Source organism: Fukomys damarensis, unplaced genomic scaffold, assembly GCF_012274545.1.
Source record: "Fukomys damarensis isolate Sample0158 unplaced genomic scaffold, DMR_v1.0_HiC HiC_scaffold_26, whole genome shotgun sequence".
Lineage (NCBI taxonomy): Eukaryota > Metazoa > Chordata > Mammalia > Rodentia > Bathyergidae > Fukomys > Fukomys damarensis.
In genome coordinates this window covers 25,466,276-25,487,130 of record NW_022900938.1, presented here as the reverse complement: position 1 = coordinate 25,487,130, position 20,855 = coordinate 25,466,276, and the positions used below count along the sequence as shown (strand labels likewise).

At 39.0% G+C, this 20,855-nt stretch overlaps 1 protein-coding gene across 1 annotated transcript in view; it reads right to left on the bottom strand.

Moving 5' to 3' along the window:
• Positions 1-583: 583 nt before the first annotated feature.
• Positions 584-20,855, bottom strand: part of Ccdc173 (coiled-coil domain containing 173) — a 21,838-nt gene continuing 1,566 nt past the window's right edge. Inside the window, exons 2-9 of the mRNA XM_010606949.2 lie at positions 18,722-18,948; positions 16,242-16,415; positions 15,942-16,135; positions 13,032-13,188; positions 8,626-8,765; positions 5,564-5,756; positions 4,286-4,450; positions 584-1,377 (exon numbers count right to left, since the gene is read on the bottom strand). Coding sequence (XP_010605251.1) covers positions 1,036-1,377; positions 4,286-4,450; positions 5,564-5,756; positions 8,626-8,765; positions 13,032-13,188; positions 15,942-16,135; positions 16,242-16,415; positions 18,722-18,948 — 1,592 coding nt within the window. The 3' untranslated portion in view covers positions 584-1,035. The remainder of the gene's footprint in view (positions 1,378-4,285; positions 4,451-5,563; positions 5,757-8,625; positions 8,766-13,031; positions 13,189-15,941; positions 16,136-16,241; positions 16,416-18,721; positions 18,949-20,855) is intronic.

Here is a 20,855-nt window from a genome sequence, read left to right as displayed (position 1 = left end):
ATGAAGGAACGGATAAAATATATATGTAAGTATGTGTACATGTAGGGGTGTACATAATACACAGCGCGAGTTTATTCAGTCTTAGGAAATGCACCCACCACACTAGGTGAAACTAGAGGACATTATGCAAAGTGAAATAGTTACCAAAAAAGTTCTCTGTGATTCCACTCATGAGGTATGTAGAATGGTCAGATTTCTAACACAGAAATTAGAATGGTGATCCCCAGAAATTGAGGGAAGTGGGCAGTAGGAGTAGTTGCTTCATGCGGATGGATCTCCAGTCGTGCAGGATGACAAACTTCTAGATTCACGCCAATGTCTGTGGAATTGTACACTTAGGGGTAGTTATGATGTTAACTTACATTCTGTGAAGCAGGCAAATGTGACTCATTCAGACCTACTGAATCTGATCAAGCTGGTGGGAAAACATACCTATTTGAACATACCTAATGAGATATACGTGACAAAATAAACTACAAAGTCTAAACTATATTCAATAATCTTACTGTTAAAGAAAGATAGAGCAAATAAGCATTTTTGCTGAAGAAGGAAATATATGGATTATTCAGACAGAAAAGGAATGAAGTATGATACTGTATTTTGTGTGACCTGTATGAACCTTGAAAACATACTAAGATAAGCCCGTGATATGATTCCATTTATATGAAATACACAGAACAGACAAATCCTAGACACAAAGCTGATGCGTGAGTGCAGGAGGCTGTTGAGAGGGAGACGGGAGTGATGGTTTAGTGGGTACACTGATTCCCCTTGGCGCAGTGAATAGGTATAGCTGTGTACGATTGTGAATATACTTGATACCAGTGAATGCACAGTTTGAATAAAATTTGACCTCGTGTATTTACAATAAAAAAGTCAACTGTGAGGTTTTATATATCTTCAACCGAAATACTATGAAGAAGCAAAGCAGGCACAATAGTCCTGAGATGAAAAGCAGTTACATTAACCTAATATATTTATTACATTTGTAGCTCAGATTTGCTACAACTTAGTCTTCTCAGTCTTTACATTTTTCTACCATGTAAAACCTAACCTTCCCTTAGACTTCTGTAAATTATATTTTGATTTCTGAGAATTATAAAAAGGGAGCTGGACTCCAGCAAAATCATTTGCTTGATAGCTGGGTCTTAATCCACCTCTGTCCACAAAAGCTGGTCCATGGCCACCTCCAGGTCCTTCCTGTACAGCTTTTACAAGAGGGTAAATATATTTACTTGTTGACTCAGATTCAAGTTCAATCACTTCTCTGGCATAATCTTGAAATTCTTTCTCCTTTTCAGCCAAAAGAGTTTCACTATGTCTGCAATACTCTAATTCTGCTTCTTTCACTTGTAGTGCATTAAATTTATTTTTGGCCTATTTGGGAAAGAAATGAGATGCAATTTAATATTGGATAAGAACATTATCTTTGTAAATATATGTAGCATTTGAAAATGTAGATATAGACAGGCATAGTGGCTCACACCTGTAATCCCAACACTCTGGGAGGCTGAGGCAGAAGGATCCCAAGTTCAGACTTAGCCTGGGAAACTTAGAAATTTAGCAAGACCCCTGTCTCAAAAAAAAAAAATTATAATTTTCTGACCTGGTTGATTTACAAATTCAGAATTGACAACTATAGGCTATAATGTAATTTATTTCAGAAACTGTCCAATGATTCTAGAATAGTATGCTGAAAGTATGACTGAGGCTTACATAACAGCCTTATGTGATACATCTTCAAACAATGATATAACAAAATAGTTAAAAGCATGAAATTTAGATGAAAATCAGGCAGCTAAGTTTCGAATCCTGTTTCAGACATTTAGAAAACAGGCACTTCGGGCAGTTCAAAGGGCACATACATCTGCTCAACTCTACTGTCTCACGTCACCCCAGTATGCCCCAGCCACATAAGATCAAACTGTTAGTCAATATTGGTAATTTTAATTTGTAATTAAATTTGTAACATAATTAAACTAATTACATCCTGTTTCCCAAGAATTTGAAGTTGGAACAATAAGTTGATCACAGATATAATTGAATAAATAGGCAATCTGCCAAAAGTCAATTTACCAATATTTTATGAAATTTTTGTCTTGTAACGTTTACATTAATTTGCACTAGATGAGGTAGTTTTAATGCCTTTTCTGTGAAAATGTGCCCAGCAACTTTTGTCTTCTCTACAGCATTTTAAGAAATACTGGGCCAGGATTTAGCTCAGTGGTTCCGCTGCCTGCTTCACAAGAGCAAGGACCCGAGTTCGAGCCCCGGTACTTAAAAAAAAAATGCAAATGTGCTAGTTGTTGAGTTGATTCAACAAGGAAAGAAAAGTCTTTCCAACAAATGGTGCTGAGAAATCTGGATATCCACGTGCAAAAGAATAAGCCTGAACTTTCACCTAAAAAACCATAAATTTAAAATTAACTAGGGCTGGGGATTTAGCTCAGTGGTTCCACTGCCTGCCTTGCAAGCACAAGATCCTGAGTTGATCCCTGGTACCAAAAAGCAAAACAAAACAAAAATAAAATTAACTAGAAATGGTTCAAAGACATAAAACTTAAGAGCTAAAACTATAAAAGTTTCAGAACAAAACATAGGAAAAGGCATCATGACATTTGCCTTTGAAATGATGTCTTAGGTATGACATCAAAAGCATAAAATGAAAAACAACAAAAAAGAATAAACCATGTATGAACACTAAAACCTCTTCTGGCCAGGCGTGGTGGTGCACGCCTATAATCCCAGCACTCAGGAGGCTGAGGCAGGAGGATCGCTGTGAGTTCAAAACCAGCCTGGGCTACATAATGAGTTCCAGGTCAATCTCAACTACATAGTGAGAGCCTGTCTCAAAAGACACACCCCCCAAAAAAACTTTTCTGTGCATCCAGGATAGTATTAAAAGAGTGAAAAGGCACTCCGTGGGTGGGGCAAGACATTCGGTGATAATGTGAATGTTCTTAATACCCCTAAACTGAATACCTAAAAATGGGTAAGGGTGCACACACCTGTAAATCCCACCACGTGGGAAGCTGAGGGAGTAGGACTGCCATTAGTTCAAGGCCAGCCTAGGCTACAAAATCTGATCAAGGGCAGCTTGGACCACTTAACGAGAGCCTGTCTCAAAAACCAAAAAAAGGGGATGAATAAAATGCTAAATGTTGTATATATTTGTTGTTGTTAATGTTCATTAGGGTTTTTTTTTTGTACCAGGGATCAAACTCGGGACCTTGTGCATATGTGGCAGGCGACAGCACCACTGAGCTAAATTCCTGGCCCATAAAAACTTATTTTTTAGGGCTGGGGTTTTAGCTCAGTGGTTCCACCACCTGCCTTGCAAGCGCAAGAACCAGAGTACGATCCCCAGTACCAAAACAAACAAAAACTTATTTTTTATTGTGTTCAAATATACACAACAGGGGCTGGGGGTTTAACTCAGTGGTGCTGTCGCCTGCCTCACAAGCGCAAGGTCCCGAGTTCAATCCCCGGTACCAAAATAATAATAAATTTTTAAAACATCAATAAGAAAACCCAATTAAATAACTGACAATAGGTTTGAATAGGCATTTCATAAAAGAAATCATACAAATTCTAATAAGGACATGAAAAGATATTCATCATCTGAGTCATCAGGGAAATACAGTAAGATCAAATTGTTAGTCAATATTTGTAATTAAATTTGTAACATAATTAAATTAATTACATCCTGTTTCCCAAGAATCTGAAGTTGGAACAATGACTAAGTTGATCAGGAAAGCATATCCTACATTAGAAAAGCTAATGTTACAGGGTGACAATAGTAAGCGCTGGTAAGGATGTAAAGCAACCTGTGATTCTATTCGTTGCTGGTAGGAATGGAAAATGGCATTACATTTTGGAAAATAGCTTTTAGTTGGAAATGATTGAATGCCAGCTCCTCTACCATCTGTGACCCCCATACTCCCCTCCAAACTGAAACCCATGAGATCCCAATCAACATGGTCTTAGATACAGCAATAGAGGGGGAAAGTAAAACCAAGATGGGGGTTATTGTAAACTATCACATGCATTTCCATTTCTTGAATATTTACTAAAATACAATAGAAACTAAAGAATAACAAACATTTGTGTAAAAGAAAACCCTAGTGTGGGAACCTCACATTTCTGACATATTGTATGGCATCATAAACATAATGTGCATTTGTTCTTGCCCAACAAAAGAAACGGGCTAGAAGACAGAACAGCAGCACAGATTCTGCACTTCACATTTACACTGAATTAAATGTAAACATGTAGGAATCATTACCATTTGGTGAATATGGGCATCTTGGACTTCTCGGCGTTCGATATCAGCTTTGCGTTTTTTCTCCTTTTCCTGCTCCCTGAAAATATGATCTGCTTTCATGACAGCCAGGAGCTGTTGTTTAGATTCTATTTTCCTTTGTCTTTCTTCTTCCTCTTTATTTTTCATCTATATGTTCAAAAGCAAAGGGAAAATTAAAACTTGTTTTAGCAACCAGTTCTGACTGAAAAGGAAGAGTCAGAAAGTTTCAAGCAGAAAGTCAGCCAGGAGCAAAGCAGTAGCAGAAAACTGGAAGGACTTAGATGGATTCCACATGCCTTATTTTCTTGCTTGAATTATCAGGAAATACTCAATAGAAATCTAATTAGAGTATACAGACCAGTCACTATTTTTTTAAAAATTCATGCCATTGCATTGTGGGTGGCAGGAGCCTACAGTCCCTGCTACTCTGGAGGCTGATGCAGGAAGTTGTCAAGTTTGTGGCCAACATGGGCAATTTTCAAAATATAATTTTAAAAGGCCTGGGGATATAGCTCAGTGGTAGAACACTTGCATAGCATATGCAAAGCTCTGTTCAACCCCAATACTTCAAAAAAAATAAAAAGAAAATATAGGAATGAAAAAGAGCTTCTCAACATAGAAAAATATTTGTAGGTGAAAATTTAATTGCTACAATGTTTATAAATTATCCAATTTAAATGTTATGATAGTCATGTAGAAGATATATTTTTTTAAAAGATTAAGAAATACAGAAATGTTATTTGTTTTTTTTTTTAACTTGGTTAGTCTTTAAAACATTTATATGAAAAATATACTGAGGCAGGCACGATAGCACGTCTGGAAGCCTCGCTACTTGGGAGGCTGATGCAGGTGGATAGCAAGTTCAAAGCCAGCCTGGGAAGCTTAGAGAGACCAAGTCTCAAAAAGAGCAAGGGGTGTGACACAGTGGCAGAGTGCTTGTCCAGCAAGCAAAAGGCCCTGGGTTTAATCACTAGTACCAGGAATAGAGAGGAAAAAAAGAGCACATTAAATAAAGAATAATTATTTGTATATTAAGATGGTTCTGAAACAGAGGAGTATTTGCATTTACAAATATCTCATTTGTAATCAATTGTCATGTCATCTGTTAGAAAATAAACAATGTCTGATTTCACAATGATAGGAAGACAATTTTTACTTCATTTTTCACATTAGCAAGTTTTGGGTCAAAGAGACAGAAGGGGTAGAAACCATAGTAGAAAAGTCTTAAATTTGTCTATTTGTATTTGTCAGTTTCTTTACCATAATGGTTCTATGTTCTGCAATTGCTTTTAAATCTGCTTTCTTTTTCTCACACTTTTCTTTTTCATTTTTCTCCCATTCAGCCTCGGCTTCTGCAATATCTTTAGCAATAATCAAATCTTCATTATCAAGTTTCTCTTTCATTAGTTCACTCAGAAAATGATTTATTTTTTCTCTCCGCTCCTCCATTAGCCTATAACAAAGTAACCATACTTGTCAAAGCTTCATGAACAGATCTGTAATGAAGCCAATATAATTAGGAAATCTGAGACATTTTATCATCTCTTACAAAACTAAAAAGAGACTCATTGTTCCCTTTATCCATTGATTACCTGTGAAGAAACTCACTTTTATAACTATAAAGTAGTCTAAAATTCCAAAGAGAGTAATACACTATGTATCATATAACTATGTAAGTGTAGAAAAAAAGGTGTTCAATTCTCCACATTGAAATAATTTTAAACTATGTTGTTAGATTACCTGCTTACTCTAACATGGGAAGATGTTGGATTGGAAAGGGACTTTCTTTAAATAAAACCTAGGAAATCACCAATAAAAGTTATCAAAATCCAGGGTTAGAGATATAGCTAACTGGTAGTGTGCTTGCCTAGCATGCTTGAGGACCCTGGGATTGACCCTGTCACTTTAAAAAAAAAAAGTTATCTAAATCCATCCTCTCATCATACCCGGTATTCATGGCTCTGTGTCGATTTGATCTGTTTATTGTCTCTTTCCCTGTATACTGTGAGATTCCCAAGGGCTGGGATCAGACAGATTCTCTTCTAGTGCAGAGCCAAGTATTTGTCTGCTACATCATAAACAATAAAGGCATTTTGCTAAAGAAACAGGGAAGGGAAACTGGACAAATATTTTAGTTATGACAAATCGCTTGTTTTTTGGGTCTTTTTTTTTTGACAAATCACTTATTGAGTGAACTTACAAAGCAGCATGTAAGAAACAATCAAAGGACAGCGCACGCCTTGAGGGAATTACAAAATGGAAAAAAGGACATTTATGCAAAGAACTGTATAAAGCGAAGGGTGACACACACTGTGGGAACACCAGAAAGTGACAAAGAAAGAGGAGGGAAAGGAAGAAAGCCTTGTGGGAAAGCCAGTTCCAGCTAGGATTTGAAAACAGTATTTTATAACTTTTGACTGTTTACAATGTACCAAACACTATTGCGATAATCAATAGGATATAACAAAAGGATAATAATCAGAAGTTGAATGAAACATTAAAAATCTCTGCCCTAAAAAATAAAAAAAAAAAGCTGTGCCCTCACCAAGCTTTCATTATTGCTGGGAGAAAGGACAAAAACAAAATAATTACAATAGCACTGTTACCAAGCAATGAAGGTAGTTAGTGATAAGTGGGGAAGAGGGGGCTGATGGGAGGGGTAGAACTTTTCAGTTTGGGCCTCTGAAAGGAAGTCTGGGGCTGTACCCTTATAGGACCCTGGCACTTCCTCTCTTCCGTATCCCTGTGCCCCCACCATGCTGCGGGGCTGCATGCCCCAGGCCTAATGTAAGAGACAACTGACTGCAGACTTGACTCCTCCAAAGCTGTGGGCCAAAATAAAACTCTCTCTTTTTAAGTTGACTATTCAGGTATTTGTTTACAGGGACAGAAAGCTAATGCAGAAGGTGTAGGTTTTCTTCTTCTTTTGGTCATTATCTAAAGGATGTGATTTGTAGATTGATTTTTGTGATACTGGGGGGATTGAAGTATGCTGGGCAAGGGCTCTCTAAAGGATGTGATTTTAAGTGATGGGGAAAGCCTCCATGAAAAGTAATATTTGAGCAAAAAGAGTTAGCCAGGCATGGTGCTGCATGCCTGTCATCCCAGCACTTGGGAGGCTGAGGCAGGAGGATCCCTGTGAGTTCCATGCTAGCCTACCATAGAGTAAGACCCTGTCTAAAAAATAAATAAATAAAATTTAAAAGTTTTAAATCTATTTCTAAGAGTTAATGGAACAAAGTACACGTCCTTTGGAGGTGAGTATTCCCCCGAGGGCCTGCTCTCTGGGAGGAAGTCCAGTGGGTGAGAAGAGGGAGGAGGAGCACACAGTGAGAGAGATGAGGTGGGAAAGACGCAAATGGGCTCAGCAGAAAGGGCCAGCGGCAGAGCCCTACGGACCACTGAAGACCAAGGGAGGAGACAGAGGACGCTGCGCAGGGCACAGCGTGAGAAACGTCCTGCACTGCAGTCTACCCACCCCAAGCTGCTCACTGAGCTGTCATACGGTCACGGCTTCTGTCCCAGTTATTTCTAAGGAAGCACGACCTCTAACTGAGTGATACTTCATTTATAAAATCTTACCTAAACCCTGTATTTTCTTTTCCTTCTTCCTCCCTGTTTTGTAGTGCTGGGAATGGAACACAGGACCTCACCCCTGTGTGGCGGGGACCGCTCCACTGAACGACACCTCCAGCCCAGCCCCAGTTCCTCTGGTGATGTAGGCCTGGCGACCCTTCCCTTCTTCTGGTTTCTCTCCAATCTCTAGAGACTTCTCTGGTGTGCATTTTCTCTCTCCATTGGTCTTGAAATGTGGGGTTCCCTAGGGACTACACCGCCGTCGTTTCTTCATCCCATGTGAGTTTGCCTGTCTCCTCAGCTCCAGCTCCCACAAGCACACCATGGTCCACCCAGCCCTCCCCAGCTCCCACCTCTCTGACAAAGCAGACCAGCATTTGCAGCCAGTGGCCAGAGAGACGTCCAAGCATCCCAGGGCTGCCCGACTCACAGGCCCCAAACAAGTCATCATGTCACTAAATGCTCGAGACCTCTATTTCTAATGGCTAATCTCATAACTTCGATTTATGATAAAATAATCTAGCCAGGGATGGTGGCGCACACCTGTAATCCCAGCACTCAGGAGGCTGAGGCAGGAGGATCACTGTAAGTTCAAGACCAGCCTGGGCTACATAGTGAGTTCCAGGTCAGTCTCAACTACATAGTGAGACCCTGTCTCAAAAAAACAAAACAAAACAAAAAAAACAAACAAATGATAAAATAATCTCAGATGGCACTTTGTTAAGTATACAAATTAAAAGTCCTACCTGTGTGTTTCAGCTTCTTTTTCTGTCCTCATTTGTGCCAGACGCTTTTTTGCTTTGATAAATATTCGAATCTTTTCATCTTCCTCTTCTTGCTGCTGCTGTTCGACAGCTTTGATGATGTTTTTATCAGACATATGTTCCTTACGGGAATAAATATATATTATTCTATGACAAAGAAAAATATCTTTAAACACACCAGTATCTACCAAGAGCCTGTCATATGGTCATGGCTTCTGACCCACTTATTTCTTTCCAGGAAATTTATTCCATTGAAATGATCAGATGTGTGAATAAAGGCTTAGGCGCCATGTACTTCATCTCAAAGTTAATTATGATAGCAAAAAATATATAAGTAACCTCTTAATGTACAATGATACACAATGCTCCAATAAGCTATAATCTCAATGACACAGGAAGATACAAATAATTAGTAAGTAGGGGGAGAGAGCAGACTATAAAATATTACATTATGTTCCAATTTTACAAATATAAATAAGTTTATAATGTATGTGTGATTGGAAGAAATATGTCAAATGTCAACAGTTCTCTTGGGGTATGAGGACAATGAGTAACTTTTACACTTTAATTTTTTTATTTCTTTTCAAATAGCTCCATTAAAAATACATAATTGGCTGGATGTGGTGGTTGGTGCACACCGGGAGGCTGAGGCAGGAGGATCAAGAGTTCAGGACCAGCCTGGGCTACATAGCAAAAACCTCTTGAATGAATGAATGAATGAAATTGCATAACCACAACAAATACTATATTATATATTTAATGCATTCACTTGGTTCAAAATTTTAAATATTTTAATATAAATGTAGTGTTCTTCTACCCCATGACTATCATCTCCCTCTTCCTGATCCCCTGCCAGGCTCAATCACTGTTAGTAATCTTTCTGTATTCGTAGAAGAAAATAGAGGTGAATGCTATAGCATACAATTTTAAAATACACTACTATTGCTTTTTAAAAGGACAGGGGATTTAACTCAGTGGTTCTGCCACCTGACTCACAAGTGCAAGGTCCCGAGCTCGATTCCCCAAAAAGCCCAAAAAGTACAAATCTGTTTATACCAGCGCATACTCCATGACCCCAGCCTGAGTTAACTATCATTAAAATTAGGTGCCTTTGAACCAACAGCCTGGGTGTATCAATATAGTAGTTTATTTGTAACTATGAGTAGACTAATTTAAGGGGAAAGTTGTTAGATGCAACATTTAATCTTCCAGTATATTTAAAACTTATAGAGTCTACTGTGTGCCAGATGCTCTTAAGTACGCTTCTATTTTCTGGACTGCTACTTTTAAAAGCCCACACTCAAAACCAGATATGGTGGTGCACACTTGTAATCTAGCTCTCGGGGAGGCTGAGGCAGGAGCTTCGGTTTGAACCCAGCCTGGGTAACTTAGCAACTTAGCGAGTCTTATTTCAAAGTAAAAGACAGACACACACACACACACACACACACACACACACACACACACACAATGAAAACACTAAATTTATTTTTTTAACTGTAGTTATTTTTACTAAGCTGCTAAAAGTGATTATTATTTTGAGTGATTTGTTACAAGTTTTAGTTTGTGATTATTTTCCCAATATTATTGTAATGCACATATAGATGTTTTACAATGAAAAAAATACTGAGTTAACACCGAACTAATTCTTTTTTTTTAAAGATTGAAAGCTTCAAGTGAAGGGTACATAGCTAGCAAATGGCAGGGTTAGCATTCAAAACTAGGTTTTATCCTATTCCAAAGTAACTTAGAAAGATAAAAATCACTGTACTCAAGAACCAGGAACAGTATTAATGAAAAAGAAAAAAATAAGATTACAAGCAAATGACAGCTAATATTTAAAAAATTCAGAACAAGGGGCATAGTTGCACTTGTCAGTGCAAAACCCTAGGCTCAATCCCCAGCACTGCAAAAAATTTTTTTAAAATTAGAAAATCAACAGAAGGTTTGGAATATACAATTAAAGATAACTCTCAAAGTAGAAAGAAAATTAGCCAGCTGTGACCAGATTGGGATCAAAGCGACTCGGTGGCAATTTGAAAGCAGGCCTCTGGCTTTTCGCTTGCTGGCCATGCAATGAACAGGCTGTTCTCCCACCCAGCACCCCGTCAGAGACCCAAGTCCCTGGCTCTCCCTGATCTTGCAATGGAACCTCCAAAACTGTGAGAGCCAAAATAAACCTTTTCTCTTCATGTGTTAATTACCTCAGGCATTTCATCATAATATAAAAAGTTAACATGAAAATTAAGAAATAAAAATGTTTCTCAATGTGAAAGAAATATGTTTCTAGACTGAAGGCATCAACTGAGTTCCCAATAAAAGGAATGGAGGTACATCACTGTGACTTTCAGAGCACCCGAGATAAAGAGAAGACCCTAAAACTCTTCAAGAAAGAGAAAAGAAAAAGAAAAATCACCCCCCACACCGGATGAAAACTACAAATGGCAGGATTTATTGCTTTTCAGTAGCAATACTGGATGCTGGAGGGCTATGAAGGCATGAATACAAAATTCTGAATTATGAACCCGGAATTCTGTAACCAGTCAAACTGGGTATCAAGTATGACCTCCGAATGTAAATTTCTCAGATAATTCAAAAGTTTTACTGGAAGAGATAAGAAAAGAAGTGAAAATAGAAGGAAAAAGTGGAAACAAAGATTTAGGGAGGGGAGAGGTTTTGAGGGAGAAATGGGATAAAATAATAAATAAAAAATTAAAAAACCTATTTCCTCCTAAAGCCATATTCATGAGTGCTGGAGTGAAGGAAAAAAATTTACCTCCCATACATCCTTTCTTAGGAGGCAACTCAAAGGACGTATTTCAACAAGATGGGTGTAAACCAAGAAGAGGAAGATGTCACATTTAGAAGGTGGGAGGAGGTAGGTGTGGTCCCAGAAATGGCACAGGGAAGTTCCAGGATGAAAGCTGGGAGATCTGCCTAGGGAGCAAGGGGTCCAGAAGGAAAACAGCAGGGAAGACTAGACAGGCAAGAAAACCAGTAACACGGAGCAGTTCATATTGCTTGGCTGAACATTTGAAAACTAAAAACTACATCAACACACATTTGGCAGAATTTATTTGGTATTTTTGAGACAGGGTCTCACTATGTAGTTGAAACTGACCTGGAACTCACTATGTAGCCCAGGCTGGTCTCGAACTCACAGCGATCCTCCTGCCTCAGCCTCCCGAGTGCTGGGGTTACAGGTGTGCACCACCACGCCCGACTTAGCAGAACTTATTAAACATATGGAACAACTGAAGTCATCAAAATTGATCACCAAAAAGAGGGTAAAAATAAAAGAGCCATCAAAGCAACCAAAAACAAAGAAAATAAAGACAGTCATACTAACCATGGGAAAATAAACATTTATGTAATCAAAGAAATAAAATCACAGTAGGTTGCTTAGCTTGACAGGGAAAAATATTTACATAGTCACAATAATGATTTAAGTAAAACTGACAATTATTTAGGGAGAGTGAGGGATGAGGAGGGAGCTATAAAGGACAAGAGCTAAATCCTCAACTACTAGGGAAGAGAGGCAGAAAATCACGAAAACTGATAAAACAAGATGTGTATCTTTCAGAATCAAATATATTTTTTAACAATGTAAATATAGGACATAGGGGTACAACTCAGTGGTAGAGTTTTGTCTGGCATGTGTGAGGATATAGATAGAGAGAGAGAGTGACAGAGAAAGAGAGGGAATGAACATGAACTTAGGACGTAATTTCACGCCAGGGGAAACAGGTACAGAAATGGGAAGCTGGCTGCATGCAGGAGGCAGACGGAGTGGTGCAACGAACTGCTATTCTTCTAAGGCTTTTGAAGTTCGATGTTTCGCTCGCACAGATTAAGAATAAAAACTAATTTTAAAGAAAAATGTGAAAATTATGAAATAAAATAAATTATGCAACTGTCATAAAATATTACCATTTACTAAGCAGATATTAATAGCACAGCAGATATCAAACAATCCTTACTACTCTCGTTTTTTTTTCTGGTACCAAGGATCGAACTCAGGACCTTTACTTGCGAGGCAGGCAATGGCACCACTGAGCTAAATCCCCAGCCCCTTACTACTGTCATTTTGAGGATAACAAAATTCATTTGGAAGAAAATTCATTGTCTTCCTCCCTACACGAGAGCATGTACGGTACACACAAAACCAAAGCAGCGCAGCTCCCACACAGGTGCTCTCCCTTAGCAACACAACTGCACGGAGACTTATTTTCCATTCCACTATTTTTTTTAATATGTTAAAAGTTAGGGGCCAGTGATTTAGCTCAGTGGTGCTGCGCCTGCCTTGAAAACGCGAGGTCCTGGGTTAGAGCCCCAGTACAAAAAAAAAAGGTATCTGACTTTTTTGAGCTTTTGTATTTTAAACTTACAAAAAACAGCTTTCTGCTTTCATCTATCTCTTCTTTTTTCTTTTTTAGTTTTTTTCTCATTTCTACTTCATACAATAAATTTTGTCGCTTTATCTCCTCGGCATCTTTTTCTTCATGTTTTTTCCTCCTTTCTTTTTCTTCTTCATGTTCCTTTATTCTAAAGCAAAAACATTAGAGTGAGAACAAGTCAGAAAAATAAGCTATACTTTAAGGAAATAAATTAGATTTAAACTGGGATGATGTGACGCTTAAGGAAGAATTTGTGATTTTCTCTGGGGAAAAGAACAGTGACTAGAACAAATTCAGAATCGTCAGTACTTTCCCTGCCTCTAAATTTGTTTTATTCCTCACCAAAACAAGCTCTGAGTATTCCCTTTCTTGAGAAAGAAATCAATTAACTGAATAACCGAAAGGCAGAATGGTGACCTTATTTACAGAAAGGACCCCAATCTCCAGTACCTACACCAGTTGGTGCTACATATGCTAAGGGCCAAGGCCGAGCCCTAAGAGGCCGCATTTGATGGAAGGAGAGCAACAAAGGTCCCCTCACCCAGCTGGCCCCCCTGCGGTCATTCCTCCTGTGGCCTCCAAACACTGGCTTCGGGGGCTTGTGTGCAAGTCCTTCCGACCTCTCTGAGGGGCCTCCGGTCTGGGAGACTGATCTCCACCATCAGCTCTTCCACTTGTCTCCCCAACCCCACCTCTGTCACTCTCAGGAGCCTTCACATTGGTGGTTTAGAGCTGCCTGAGCCAGGGCCCCTCTCCTGGCTGCGACCCAGCACGTCCACCTGCCTGTGGGAAACCCGTGCCCCCGTCAGCCAGTCAAGTCTGCGGGCAGGCTTCTCCACTGCTACGCCGTCTGCTATCTGTCCAACTGGTTTCCCTTCCTCAACAGGATGGCACAAGACAAATCACAATCTAAGCAAACAGCTGAGGAACAGTCCTCTCAGCTTCAGGGAGAGGAAATCCCCTTCCCCTTGTAGTAGAGAACTAGTTAAGTGAGCCAGTGAATCCGAGGGAGAGAGTCCTTGGTGCAGTTACAGCCATACAGAGTAACCATGTTTATAATTGTCCTAGAACAACAAGTTTTTGGTTTCTTATTTCCTTATTTAACACTTTTATACCTATCAATATTATAGTAATAAATCACAAATATACAAACAAGATTTAAAGCACATTATAAAAAAAAATATCCATGGACCAGGGATTTAGCTCAATGGTGCTGCCGCCTGCCTTGCAAGCACAAGGTCCTGAGTTGGATTCCCCAGCACAAAAAAAAAAATCTAATTTTGTGAAAGTAAGTTTTTGAAGTTTTTAAACTGCTACTTTAAGGGAAATCAAGATATAAAAAAATTTACAACTTTTAACGTTTCTTAGAAAATCCAGAACTAACATTATATCTATGCATACACTGTATCTATCATTCCTTATTTTAGCAAAAAAATATTACGTATTCTGTGCATGGGTAAGGTCCCCGCGCTTGCGAGGCAGTCACCAGAACCACTGAGCTAAATCCCCAGCCCCCCAAAAAATTTTTTTAAAGGAAAGGAAAATTACAAAAATATCTTAGTGTCAGGTCAGGGATTTTGGTCAGCAGTGTCGCCACCTGCCTCAGAAGGACAAGGTCCTAAGTTTGATCCCCGGTACAAAAAGAAAGAGAGAGAGGAGAGAGAGAGAGAGAGAGAGAGAGAGAGAGAGAGAATATGATGCCATTTAAAAGGCTAATGCATCCCACCACTGCAAAAAACAACAACAAAAGAAAAAAAAAAGCCAGGCATGGTGGCACACACCTGTAATCCCAGCACTCAGGAGGCTGAGGCAGGAGGATCGCTGTGAGTTCGAGACCAGCCTGGGCTACATCGTGAGTTCCAGGTCAGTCTCAACTACATAGTGAGACCCTGTCTCAAAAAAAACAAAACAAGCAAACAAACAAAACACAAAAAACCCAAACAAACAAAAAAGGTGGATAGAATAATCCACGGAATATATGAAAGTGACTTGGAGTAAGATGATAGCAGTAAGTTCAAGATTTGTTTCAGAGAGGAAATACAATAAATTCCTGATGGATCTGATAGGGTCATGGAAAATGAGGAATTGGGTGTATTCCTAGGTTTCTGGTTTGAACAGGTGGATGGATAAGGGTCCACAGTAAGGATGGGGAAACAGTAATTCTGTGCTGGACATTTGAAGTCTGAGCTACACGTGAGACACCGAAATGGAGACATAGAGCTGCCAATACTGAAGCTGGGGCCAAGGGAGTGGTCTACACTGCAGTATCAGTTCTAGGATGGCACTGAAATCTGTACACTGCAGGAGGTCACCCAAGCCCTCAATCCTCTTGCTTCTCTCTCTGGAGGTCATCTTACCTGGGGGAAAGAGGTGCAAAGTACCCTATGATGATTTTTCCTTGTAGGGAGAAGCTGATGGGACCATTAGGATCTGTATAGGTTTCCGCACACGTTCCACTTACATTTTCTAAGAAATTTTCCTCACATTCTGATTTGTTTTCCATTTTCTACCTTCCTCCCCCAGACAGCGAACTTGAGGAAAGGATTGTACCATATTCTCAAGCGAGGTGGACCTGCCTCTTCCTAGAGAAAGGTTTACCCATCTAGAGAAGGAACGGGAGCTTCACAGAATAAATAGGTATTCTGCTAAGTGACTTTCAACATGGAAATCTATGGTTCTTGGTCAAATCCCTCTCCTTGGCCTCACTGTGGCACCTTTTTTGCCTGACCCCTTCAGGCTGTTAGACACCGACTCTGCCTGAGGGTGTACAGTGAGTTTCAACCTCTTTGTACTTTTTCTATTAAATATGCTAGCATGTTTTACTTTGTAGTTAGAAAATAAAGTTGTATTCATCATGAGAAAATGAGGACGATACAAAGAAGGTAATTTATGTGTACATACTGTTTTAGATGCTCCTTGGCAAGAGCCATTCTTTCTCTGCGTTGTTTTTCTGCTTTTTCTTGTTCTTCTTTAAAAGCTTTTTCAGTGTTGAGTTTCAGTTGTTCTTCCCACTGAGTATCTGGTCTTATCTTACTCTTACAGAATTCAACCTGGGCATCTCGTTCTTTCATAACTCTACTGAGAAGAAGTGCTGACTACAAAAAAATTGCAGCATTTAAGAAAATAACATCTACATATATAGAGATTGTAATTAATTATGCATGGTGAATATATAAAAAGAGAAGAAAATACAAATAATACATGAAAGTTCTTCACTCTTTCTGTCTGGTAAAACTGATACTGCTTTGCATATTCAATGGCCTTTTTTCTTTCTCCTTGTTTGTGGATTTCCTCCTCCAGATCCAGGATTTGTCTTTCAGCTTCAATTTCTTCATCACGTTTTTTTTTAGCTTTAAGTTTCTGTTCTTTCATCCCCTGTAAAAAGACAAAGGCCATCTTTTTTATCTTGCAGTGCTAGGAATCAAACATAGGGCCTCAGACAGGCAAGGGCTTTACCACTAAGCTATAGCCCCAACTCCAAAGCAATCCTTTGTTTGCATTTTGCAAATTACCTTTTCCAAAATTTAACATTATGATAATTTGAATGGTCCTTATGAATTTTACTGCATTTGCATATTTAATAAATATGAAGTTATAGTTTTGAGGTTTGTTTTGTTTTTTTTTCTGGTACTGTGGATCAAACTCAGGACCTTGCACTTGTGAGGCAGATGCAGCACCACTGAGCTAAATCCCTGGCCCAAGCTAATTTGTGAAATTGAATTCTTTAGGTATACACACTTTCACGTGGTTCAAACCCAAAAATATTATCGGGGTACACAGTGAAGTTCTTCCTCCAACCCTGATTTCCATCTGCCATCTCCTCTCACTCTAAGATCACCGCTAGTACGAGGTTCTATGTGTATTTTCAAGTTTTCTCTCCAGTTAAACAATAAATATATATCTTAGTATGTTGCTTCTTTAAGAAACCAATAGTGGCATATTTTTATATGCTCTTCTGGACATCAGAGGAGTCTACTGAGGGTCTTACATCACAGGAGGTCTCTCTTCCCTTCCGGTGGACACATTCTGTGTCTGGAGAACAAGTTACTTATTGTGATGACAGTTATACAAGTTTTAGGATTTATGTTCTGGGATTCTATAATTTATATTAATATTTTATTGTTTTGCTTTCAAACCTGGGCCTTTAGTCCAGCTACAGTTCATTTTCTATATTTTGTACAATTGATGTAGAATTTCAGCATTTTTCATCTGCCAATTGTCACAGTAATTAGTTATCAAATTCCTATCCGTTTCCTTCTCGTTTACAATGACATTTCTATCATACGTTGAGTTCTCATATATGACACAGGTTTGCTTCAGTGACGGTGACCCTCTTAGAGGTTTCAATGACATAAACAGCCTGCTGTGGCACACGTGCCATAGGTTCACAACCACTGTTCTAGGCCGTTTCATCCGAAATATACTTTGTCAACATCTTTGCCTAATCCCCGTTTTAATTACTACTGGTTGTTTTTGTTTTGTTTTGTTTTTGGTACCGGGGATCAAACTCTGGACCTTGCACTTGCAAGGCAGGCACAGTGCCAGGCAGCTAAATCCCTAGCCCCGATTTACTACTGGGTTTATGGTAAGTATTGCTGCTGGTAAGATGCATCTTCCTTTATTATTCTTTAACACCGATGGAGATGGAAGGTATTGTGTATAGTGTGCTACTTCTATGTAAAACAAAACAGAGGAGATGTATCACTCTACCAACCTTTATGTGCCAAAGTTTTATTTTATTTTATTTATTTATTTTTTATTTTTTTGTTTTTTGAGCCAGGGTCTCATTATGTAGTTGAGACTGACTTGGAACTCACTATGAAGCCCAGGCTGGTCTCAAAGTCACAGCAATCCTCCTGCCTCAGCCTCCTAGTGCTGAGATTACAGGGGTGCACCACCACACCCGGCTCCAATTTTTTTTTAATTAAGTATTTTAGATTATAATTTATATATGCCCTTAATATTTAGGTTTATAAATAAGTGCAGAAGAATTCCACTCTCTACAAAAGATATTTACTGAGCCAGGGATTTAGCTCAGTGGCGCTGCATCTGCTTTGCAAGCGCAAGGTCCTGAGTTTGATCTCGGGTACTGAAAAAGTAAAGATAGTTATGCAAGAGAAATGTCCATATGTAGACTTCTACCTGAATGCTCACAGTAGCCAAACTTCATTTTTAATAGCCAAAAAATGAAAACTCAAATGTGAATATTTGGTTGAGGTCAAATATTATCTGGTCATTAACAAGTGACCACATAAACAAACTACAGTTTATCACACAACAGGAATACTACTTAGCAATAAAAATGAACAACTGATACAACAAGGATGGATTTTAAAGTAACTGTGCTAAATAAACTCAACAGTAATAGCAAGTAGGTCTGTGGAGACCCAGGGATACAGAGGAGTAGGAAGAAGAAAATCAGGACACAAGGAAATTTTGGGGTGACCAATATGCTCATTATCTCCATTGCCTTGAGAGGGTTTGGGATATATACACAGGCCAAAACTTATCAAAATGTTCACTTTAAATACACCTAGCTTATTGTATATGACTCCCATTTAAACACCCATGTTTCGATGCATTTTCTGACACTTTATGCATATAATTATCTACAAAGTACAGTATTAAGAACCAAGAGGAATTCTTCAGTGCCAAGTGAACTTCTGTGGATTAATACTTACCGCATATGTATTAGTCCAATATTTCACCACTTCTTGGGATCGGAGATGCATTTCTTGTTTTGCCTTTCTTTCTGCATGAAGAGCCGCTGCTTCTCTTGTCAAACCACCCAGGCTATCCTGAATCCTTTTCCACTCATCGTGTGGAATTATGGTGACCTGCCGGAGATCCACTTTGCAAGGTAGAAGAGGTGGGTAGGAAACGTCACTGTCTTCAGAGTTCCTTATTTCTAATAAAAATTTTAAAATTATTGTTAAGGACTTTCAGGAACACTAACGTTTTTTTTTCTCAGAAACTTCTATATTGGCATGACATCTGAAAATTGTTTAAAACATTTAATTTAGGGCTGGGGATTTAGTTCAGTGGTGCCCCTGCCTGCCTTAAAAGGGCAAGGACCCGAGTTTGATCCCCAGTACCAAAAAATAAAAATTAATAAAATATTTAATTTACTCTTCTTGTCTTAAGAATAGCTGAGATGAAGTGGAGAAAAATATGAAGGTTTGAAATCATAAGACACAGATGTGAGTCATCATTCATCTTCTTACTGTGTAAACTAGAGCAAGTCATTTACCTTCCTCCTGGTGCCCTCATCTTTAAAACTGAGATCAATAACAATTATTTCAATAGGTGGCTATAAAAGCATTCTCAAAGTTAATAAAGTGACAGGTCATAAATGGATAATCTTGCCGGGCGTGGTGGCACATGCCTGTAATCCCAGCACTCGGGAGGCTGAGGCAGGAGGATCGCTATGAGTTCAAGACCAGCCTGGGCTACATAGTGAGTTCCAGGTCAGTCTCAACTACATAGTGAGACCCTGTCTCAAAAAACAAAACAATTCTAAATGACATAGTAGAGCTCATTAACTGCTCTCTTTGGAAAAATGTTCCAACCTCTTTAATCAATTGAGGATCTTAATTATCACAACCAAACTCATTTCACTAGATTAAACAGAAAAGGACTTCATGAAGGAATATTAAGTAGCCCGCTGAATCACCCAGAGAACCATAGAGTCATCTCTGGAAGATATACATATCCAAAACCTCACACACTAAGTCATGAGGTTCCACTGAAGGCCCACAGCAACTGGCACTGGTTAAACAACTCACTTGCTCTGGTTTATAAATTGTCGCACTAGGTATCATATACATGATTGAAATTAGAATACTTTTGCTGCCAGTCTCTTCAGGAAATGGATGCTCGTTGTTTCTTTATTGCTCTTTTCAGAATATAAATCTGGCATATGTAAAATTGGTTGAGCCTTGATCCCATGTCTGTACCCTAGCTGCAAGGGAGATGAAAAAAGTTAAACTCTCTGTCCCAAAAAACCAAAAAGTAAGTAAAAAATAAAAAACAACAGTGGCCACAGATAATTTTAACAAACATATCCAAAGAGTTCTGAGTCAGCTGCCATAATAACAAGCCTCATATAGATTTTTCCAAAGGTATTTGTCAGCTTTGCATTATTATAATGAAACAATCAAAGCACCTAACTTACTTAGAAAGGTACTCTGGCTCATAGTTTTAGAGGTTCCAACCCAACATCAGGGAGCCCCATTGCTCTGAGCCTGTGGCCAGGACAGAAAATTGTGGCAGAAGCGAATATCATGCATAGCAGTCAGTCATGTCATGATCCAGGAAGCGGAAAAAGAGGATGGGACTGGGGCCACACAATTCCCTTCAAAGGTATATACCCCCAGTGACCTAAGGACCTCTCCCCAGCTCCACCTCTTAAATTCCATAGTACCTCCCAACACTGTTACCCCGGGAGGAGGCCTGTAATGTGGACCTTTGGGGATACTACTCATATTCAAACAGCACAAAAACACTGCCAGTCACATCACATAAAAACAGTTACCTGTGAGATTGGCTTTGCCGGGAGTCCAGCCCTGTTCTGCCTCCTCCACAAGTTGCTAAAATAGTGATTTTCATCGAGATTGCTGTTTTTCTAGGCTATCATGGGACTGGAAAAAAAGTACGGGACTAATGCAAGTTAAAAATGCCTAAAATCTTGCTGTTGTTATCAAGATTAAACTTTTAGGGCCAGGGATTTAGCTCAGCGGTTTGGTGGCCTTGCAAGCGCAAGAACCCAGGTTCAATCCCTGGTACCAAAAAAAAAAAAAAAAAAAAAAAAAAAAA